General features: G+C 34.2%; 2 protein-coding genes across 2 annotated transcripts in view; both read left to right on the top strand.

Annotated features, from left to right (window-relative positions):
• LOC119839014 (dipeptidyl peptidase 9) overlaps positions 1-330 on the top strand; it is a 19,342-nt gene extending 19,012 nt beyond the window's left edge. The window contains exon 19 of the mRNA XM_038365182.1: positions 203-330. Within this exon, the coding sequence (XP_038221110.1) occupies positions 203-295 (93 nt within the window). The 3' untranslated portion in view covers positions 296-330. The remainder of the gene's footprint in view (positions 1-202) is intronic.
• Positions 331-4,037: 3,707 nt separating this feature from the next.
• The window catches only part of LOC119839041 (phenoloxidase-activating factor 2-like), a 14,811-nt gene continuing 10,019 nt past the window's right edge, over positions 4,038-8,829 (top strand). The window contains exon 1 of the mRNA XM_038365215.1: positions 4,038-4,225. Within this exon, the coding sequence (XP_038221143.1) occupies positions 4,211-4,225 (15 nt within the window). The 5' untranslated portion in view covers positions 4,038-4,210. The remainder of the gene's footprint in view (positions 4,226-8,829) is intronic.

Genomic DNA, 8,829 nt, shown 5'->3' with positions numbered 1-8,829 from the left:
AGATTCGAAATTCAAATGTAATATTTTTTTATAATTAAGTGTAACAGTATTTATGGCCAGACTAAGTATATATCTATCTATCTATATATCTATATCTATCTATCTATCTATCTATCTATTTATCTACATATCTATATCTATCTATCTATCTATGTAAGTTTTGTATGCAATAAGGAATATCTAGATTTAAACTAAATTCCAGATATACCCGGGCGAGAGGCATTCCCTGCGGGCGATGCATGCGGCGAAGCACTACGAGGCGACTCTGCTGCACTTTCTACACGAAAATCTTTGAATATATAACAATTTGTAAAATATAAACTGTTGAGACGCTTGTGTTTTATTTTGAACTAGCTTTTGTTGGTGGCTTTGCACCCGTTTAAGGAGTAGTTTAAGTGTTATCAGACTTCACGCTAATTTTATGAATGTGAAAGTTTGTGTTTTGGATGTTGGTCCGTCAATCACGCTGAAACTACTGAACGGATTTTGATGATATTTGATATCAATTTTCATTATGGACAATCAGTCTTCTCTGTTCTGCAGACCGAGGCTTTTTTTGTGAGTCCCCACCAGGATTTGGACTCACGCATTACCCAAATATCAAGCTCCGCGCGGATATTAAGATTCCTATTTTATCCCAAGGGAGCATTTAATCGGGATAAAAAGTATCCTATCACCCAAGACAGCTCATACCCTGTCTGATTTTTTATTTTTTTTTTGACGTGACAACGTCTTAAATTAGGTTGCGGCTCGGAGTCACTCATGAAAAAGTGTAACGCCCGGTAACGTTACGATGAGTCACCGAACTATGATCGGTCCGCCGCGCGCGCAGCACTAGAGAATTAGGCGCATTGAATCGGCGCGTGCTTGTGTCTCTGTCTCTGTCTTTTTAGTCAACAAAATATATTTTCAATAGTTAAAATTTGTGCAATTCTTATTTTCATTCAATTCCTTGTTCCTATTGTGCAATTTAATAATATTCATATCAATAAATATTCTACCGAGAAAAAGACGTTGTCACGTAAAATCTTCGCCCGTAAAACCGACTCTAGAGGCAACCATTTTTTTTTTTTTTATGTCACAGTCGGCAATGGAGCTGGTGGGACACGTGATGGTAAGCGCTACCACCGCCCATGAACATTTGTAGAGATGTAAAGTCCATTACAGACCTTACGCCTCTACAAATGGATTGCCGACTTTAAATTGGGAAGGTATTGAGAAAGGATTTGCGAGAGGAATAAAGGAAAGGACTGGGAAGGGGAAGGAAAAGGATATGGACCTCCGGCTCCCCCACTCACCGAGCGAAACACAGCAGAATGCTATTTCACGCCGGTCTTCTGTGGGGGTGTGGTATTTCCCCGGTGCGAGCTGGCCCAATTCGTGCCGAAGCGTGCTCGACTACCACATATAAATAATTGATGATTAACATATTTCATCAAAATCCGTTCTGTAGTTGCAGCTTGATTGACGAATAAACGTAAAACAAACTCACATTTATAATATTAGTGTGACTAGCTTTTGCCCTCGGCACGCACGCATTAAATTCGCAATAAAACCCCTTTCCTTCTTTTTTCTATGTTAATATACATGTAAACCTCTTAAAACACTATCTATTAAAATAACCCCATCAAAATCTAGTGCGTAATTTTAAAGACCTAAGCATACAGACAGTGGAAAGCGACGTAGTTTTATACTATTTAATGATTAAAACAGAAGGTTCTTAGTCCCATAAATATGTCGGACTTGTTATTTTATAACTGCTTTGTTGGTGATAAGGAAATAACCGGGAAAACTTAAATGCGTTTGATAAGAAATAATGTCGACTGGGATTTTATAATCAATATTATATACATGAAAGTTTGTTTATTTGGATATTTGCCTACACTAATGTTATATAGAGGAAGAATTTGTAATGTTTGTTTCTTTGTAAGGTATAAATTACTAGACCGATTTTAAAAATTGTTTCACCATTAGAAAGCTGCAACTTCGCTGAGTTATAAAAACTATTTTTAAACACGATTTATTCATTATATTATTTAACCAGGCGTTTCAAAAACTTTACAGCTAGCGTGGTCATGTGGAGACATGTTTAAAATCCGTTTTATTTTGTAATTTCTAAATATATAACAGCTTCTGGTGGGAATAAAGGAATAGATGGGGTGGGAAAAGGAAATGGGCCTCCGTCCTCTCTAATATATATTCGTACCACCGTCGTACCGCGTTATTGCGGTTAAATATTTTGAATGGAAATTAATTTTAGGAATAGCATTACGTAGAGTATTATATTATCTGTGGTATTTATAAAAAAAACAATGATACAGAACAACATAGAACCTGCTTTTCATTTTTGGAAGCGTGGTTAAAACGAAGCGTTGGATGAACGATGATGATGATGATGAAACAAATGCTCTTATTGTTGAGGGGCTGAGACTCAGTTTGGGCCGTTGCGCCACTGTGTATGTGCCTGCCTAATTATTACCACAGATAAAATAACAGATATAATTCTAAAATATAAGTACGAACAATACAATAATATTTTGCTAAATAGTAGTAAGCTAATCGATATAGATGTATATAAAAATCCAGTGTCATGATGTATGTTCCCAATGAACTCTTCACTGATTTTGATGAAATGTGGTATTTTATGTGTAATTTGGTCCAACTTAAGATATAGGACAGTTTTTATGTAGATTAATTATCCCGATAATTTATAATTAACAATAATTTTAGCCACATCCACAGCAACGCGTGGCCGGGTCTGCTAGTAGATGTATTAATATTGCTTTGCTGTAAGTTAAGACAGTAATCGAAATTCTTTTAAATTATTTGTATACGATATTACGTTTCCCTTAAACGGTATTTTATGTCGAAACTACGCATTTTTTGTTATTTTTGATTAAAATACAGTACAATATTACACTAGGTTTCTAACAATATATTAGGCTTATTAAAATATAATTATTATTAATAATAATTATGATATTAATAAACCCGCAGGGCACCTTGTGGCGAGGTGACGGGGAGTAGCACCCCCGTGGTCCTTGGGTCTCCCGGGGGAGATCCCTATCCTCACCTCTGGACTCTCTCGGTGGCAGTTCGGAGTGAACAATGACGAGGTTCAGGATCCCCCACCTCTGGCTTGCCTTAATTGGCCGTCCAGAGTGGAGATGCAAGAGCTATATGCTCGGGGGTGGAAGTGTCTAATGGCGTAATAGCGGGGAAACCCAATCCGGGAACTGCGGGCCCGCGATGGTGAAACCGGTGCCGCACCTCTCTACACCCCCAGCTAGTCAGCTGGTGTTGCCCCCTTGTTGCCATTTTAGGTAAATTTTTTGGGAGCCCATCGACCGAACTGGCAAGTCACCGTCTGCCACTCATTTTCAATTTTTCGAAGTTGAAAAGGCAGACGCCAATAGTTTCCCATAGAACAAATCTACCAATCCATCGAACGCCCCCTTTCCATAGCTCAGTTTTGTTTCGTTCCATTTTTTTTGCAATAGTCCTACATCGGCCGCGGGTTGCCCAGGGCTGTATCTCTATAGTGCAGTCATGGGCAGGCTGCGGCTGGTGTCTCACAACACATTAAATTCTCTAAAGGGCCTCTGCGTGTTGGATCTGTGTCCCCACGTAGGCCTTCCAAAAGATCAGGTGCTTTCCTTCTGGAGGTACCCGAGTATTATGGAGATATTAATAATAACTGTTATACAGTTCGATTTTTAATTAATTGTATCATATAATCAAAAATAATAACTGTAATTTGCAATCACACATCAATCATATGCAATAGGCTAAGTTAAATAATATGACCCGAGATAATATTATGTTTATACAAAGATAATAATTATTATCCCAATGCAATTTTCAACATATGCTTGCAAACCTATTTTTAATATTTTCCTGCAACAGGGATATTACGCTTACTGTTTAATCATCGAATTATTAAAAAAAATAACCAGCCTCGTTCATCGTACAAAAATAGCTAAAGAATCTTCATTTAATAAAATGAGCAGTTTTCCTTGAAGCCGCGTATTTATTTATTAAATAGCTAGTTAGTCTGTGCTTGTGACGGGGTATACACGTTCGCGCCAAATTTGTTTATTTTTTAACTAACCAAAAAGTATTGTATTAAAAAGACTGTATTAGGGACTGTGTTCTGTTTTAGTGCAGTGATTATCGTTTAAAAAAGACTATCTCCTTATTGAATCAAATTATGGAAGAGCTAAATGTAAGCTAATTTAAGCTGTGTCATCTTTTATGTATCTTCATTTTTTTTAGAAATATGTTACGGGTTTATTAGTAGGTATAATATAACGATTATAATGAGATAATTGATCAGCAACCTGTTTTAAAATTTGTTGCTAAGTTATTATTATTTTGACTGTTTTCTTACAGAATTTCTTTACTTTTGCCTTGTTTTAAAAATTAAATGAAAGCTATTTATTTTTTTAACTAACCCACCAAATCGCGTAGTATATTAAATAATCTGATCCTATTGATGACATGAGACCTTTGGCGCGACTTTTAGTGTGTTCTGATTTTTTTTATAATTTATTTTGCTTAAGGTCAGCTAGGCAAAAATCGTTCATTTAACAAAGAACCTGTAGCTTTATTAACATTTGTTTTAATAATCTAATCAAAATTTACACGATAACTTTTTATTCGTCCTCCACAAAAACACTTAATTTTTTCGGACAAATCCCACCCCCCCGTATCCACTCCCTAAAGTTGTGATCTAATATCCAAGCAAAGCCCAAGGTTAATTCTATATAAGTTCATCGTTTTTTCATCCTGACCTACCTTATTACTTCGTAATCGATCTTATTTTTATTTACTTATATGCAGGTTGTATTTTTTTCTTTTAATTATTCTATGTATGTATATAGTGTTTGCCTTCCGGAATTGTACGATAAAAATCCGTTATATACTCACAGATTAAAAGAAATACTAAGCGCTATTTTAATCTCATCGGTGCTTATTGTCGTATTTCTTTAACACTGAGATCAACACAAGTCTAGAACTTTTTAGTTTTTTTTTTCGCCAAAACTATTACGTATAACGTATTTTATCTGTTACTGAGTTGAAATCAAAAAGGCGCAAAAAACTGAATAAAACGATACAGAACCATAAAATAATCCTTGGTCTTTCTAATCGAATCTATCAATTAATTCTGTGTGAAAGAATTTACGACCGTTCTTTGAAAATTATTTGTGTTTATTAGGTTATATCGGGCAACTTAGCTGGTCATCAACGCAGTCTATGAACTAGTCGGAATGTCAATATTAAATTCAATTTTCTGATCTGTCACACAGCTTTATATGATAATGGATAAACTAAATAACACATCACACAAATAATAGGCAGTCATTTTCTCATAATTATTTTTAACTAATGTCAGAATGAATGCATATTTTAATTTGACCATTGAGAGGCACCAGCTTTCGATAAAACAATAAGGATTATCAAAATCAGTAAAAAGTTATAAAGTACAAACAAAAAAAATGTGTTGAAATGACAACCATCTTTTTGAAGCCGCTTAAAATAAAAAATCGTAATCCGACCGGATGAAAATAAAATGAAATCAAGTAAATCAGTTAAGCCGTTCTGTATGCTTTTATATTTGATAAATATTCAATGAACTAATCAATAAAACTATAATAATAATTCAAAACTGAAAAGGCAAGATCTCAACCTTCCCTAGAGGCCGTGGATATGGAATTTCCCACAAAAAAATGTCATGTTATTTAGTACTAGCTGCGCCCCGCGGTTTCACCCGCGTAAGTCCGTATCCCGTGGGAATATCGAGATAAAAAGTTGCCTATATGTTATTCCAGTTGTTCAGCTATCTACGTACCAAATTTCATTGCAATCGGTTCATTAGTTTTTGCGTGAAAGAGCAACAAGCACACACACATCCTTCAAACTTTCGCATTTATAATATTAGTAGGATAGTTGGAGTAGGATAGATTAGGAATACAACCGTGCAGAGCAGGAACGGGTCACAACTTTCCTTATAAAATTACTGGCTGGTTTCGCACGCGTTATTTCGGAGTGCTTTAATAGATGTTGTCCTACTAATATTACAAATGCAAAAGTTTGTAAGGATGTGTGTGTGTTTGTTGCTCTTCACATATAACCTTCCTCTTCAGTCACTCAATCTATTAATAAAACCCATCAAAATCCGTTGCGTAGTTTTAAATATTTAAGCATACATAGGGACATAGGGACAGAGAAAGCGACTTTGTTTTATACAATGTAGTGATGAAATGATGATATATACAGTGAAATAGTGACGAAATCACTTCCGTAGTTCATCAGTCTGCGGATAACACAAAAAATTGTAGATGATAAAGCTAAACTGCAATTCTTAAGTTTTCTGATACTCCACGGAAGTTTTTAATCTTATATAACTACATAGCATGAAAATATGAAATGTTTGACACACAATTGGTAAATTTCAGGAAATAAATACAGTCCGGTCCAATTAACGTAAAGACTTAATTAAGGGTAATGTTTATTTTTTATTACTTATTATTATAATGTTCCAATATTTCCCGTTAGCTGATAATTGGTAGGATCGTTCAATACTCTATTATAAAAGAAATTAGAAAAGAACCCATAGATCCGGCCGAGTAAAAAACTTACTGGGGTCAAAGGTCACAAAAAACGGGTTTTCGCGAATTCATAGAAACGGTAAGTTTTACCATAAAATTAGCGCTGACAAAAATTATAGATTAGATTTATTTTATTAATTATCTATAAATAATGCTGCAATACTTATTTCCTTAAAGATAATTTTTTGGTATCAACGAATTTTTATAACCTTGGATATCTAAATTGACTCGATTACTAGACTATTAGTACTACTACCAAGATACCAAGATAGGACGTCTACAAATAAATTATCTTAGTATAAAAAGACTATAATTTTAAAGAGAAGCATTACGACTGGGTAACTTTGCAGTTTATTATAATTGTTTAACCTTCATTTGTTAAATCTGAACGTAATGCACTTCGCGTCATATGAAAACAAGATGGCTACTTCAAGGTCACCGACGGGTCAATGACAATATCGGGTTTGGGTTAGCGTGGCTATTCGAATTTTGAAATATTGACGTGATATGTTCTTTTTTATTATTTTTTTTTAACACTAGCACCGTGTTGCTTTTTTTAATAAATTGTCAATTATTATAGAACCATATAAGTTGTAAAAATATGGAAAAATAATTGGCTGACTACGGACTATAAGCTTACTTATTTCATATTTAAACTTGTTATGATAATTATTTTCAATAACACATATAACATGAGAGTATACTTTATCAAAATTATAGCGCCATTCATGGATCAAAAGTCCAAATTGCACCGTTTGTCTGTTGTTCTCTATATCCTTACTATTTATAAACTTTTTTTAAATAGGTATTACGCCAGCAATATTTTTACCACAATAACACACCTATAACCCTTTGTTTATAATTCGATGTACATTGAAGGTTAATGGATGATAAATTATTCTCGTATCTTGACAACTTGCAACTTCGACCATTGATCGATATGGGATTTTTGTATATATGTTTGTTACTTTTTCACGCAAAAACGGCTTATCGCATCTGTATGAAATTTGGTACAGAGATAGAGCATAGTCTGGATTAGGGCATAGAGTAGTTTTAAATCAGCTACCATACCATTGAGGAAAGTTATAGGCTATATAATATGTACCACGGGCGAAGCCGGAGCGGACCGCTAGTAGTCAATAACGTTAAAAACGAAAAAAACTGTGGCGTTCACGCCTTAAGTATCTGTATTTTCTTTTACCTGTGATGTTAGAAAAGGCAACAGGCCTGACCATTTAGATTCAAAAACGCGACTGTTAGGCATATATACGCACGGGTCACAATTTAGACGCAATTGTATAATTTATTTCAAAACATGTATTTTACAGCATATAATTATATAGCATTGTCACTCTAATCTCTGTACATTTTACTGATTAAGTGGTAAATTTGACATTAAACCATATAAATACGAACGTCGTGGTTTAATCGTGAATGGGACACAACATAAAAATCCTATAATGCAGTGATTCTTAACCTTTTTTTTTTTTTGTTGCGGCACTTATTTAACGATTTCAAAATTTGGCGGCATACAAAGAAAAAAAAAATATTTACTTACTACAACACACTGCATAAAGAGATTATGATAAAAAAAATTAAATACACGAAATAAACTAATATATATACTACAATAATAACAACACGTTTATTAAGGGATTAATTAGAATATTTATCTCTTTAATGATATAATTCAATAATATTAGCATTATTATATAGTTGCAAAATTTGGCGGCACACAAAAGTGCCGCGAAACAGTGGATGATTTTTTTTTTTAAGATTTAGTGGCTTGGTTACGAGACCTTTAAGTCAAACAGTGGTTGAGAATCAATACCATAGAGCATTAAAATCTGCTTTAAAATGTTCTTCATCAAAACGTTGAGTAATAGATGACGTGAAGGAAAAACCAGGCAAAAATTAGCTCCTGCGGTGACGTCATGAAATTATAAGTACAACCTAGACTTGGTTATCAATTACTCGTTGAGTTGATGAATCTGAGTTCAATAAGAAGCGATAATAAGTAATTATTTTTAGGGGCCGTTCATAAAATGCGTTCGCATACAGCTACAGACTTTTCAAAGTTACCTATGTAAAGTCTAAATCTAGAACTAACGGGTGACCAGTAAACTAACTAAATAAATAAACGAACAAAATAAATATTTTTAAATCCCAGAATTTGTGTACTATCATTTAGAATTTATCATACTCAGCAGGGAGGGGG

Source organism: Zerene cesonia, unplaced genomic scaffold, assembly GCF_012273895.1.
Source record: "Zerene cesonia ecotype Mississippi unplaced genomic scaffold, Zerene_cesonia_1.1 Zces_u007, whole genome shotgun sequence".
NCBI lineage: Eukaryota > Metazoa > Arthropoda > Insecta > Lepidoptera > Pieridae > Zerene > Zerene cesonia.
Note: the sequence above shows the minus strand (reverse complement) of the source record. Positions and strands in the feature narration are given on the sequence as shown.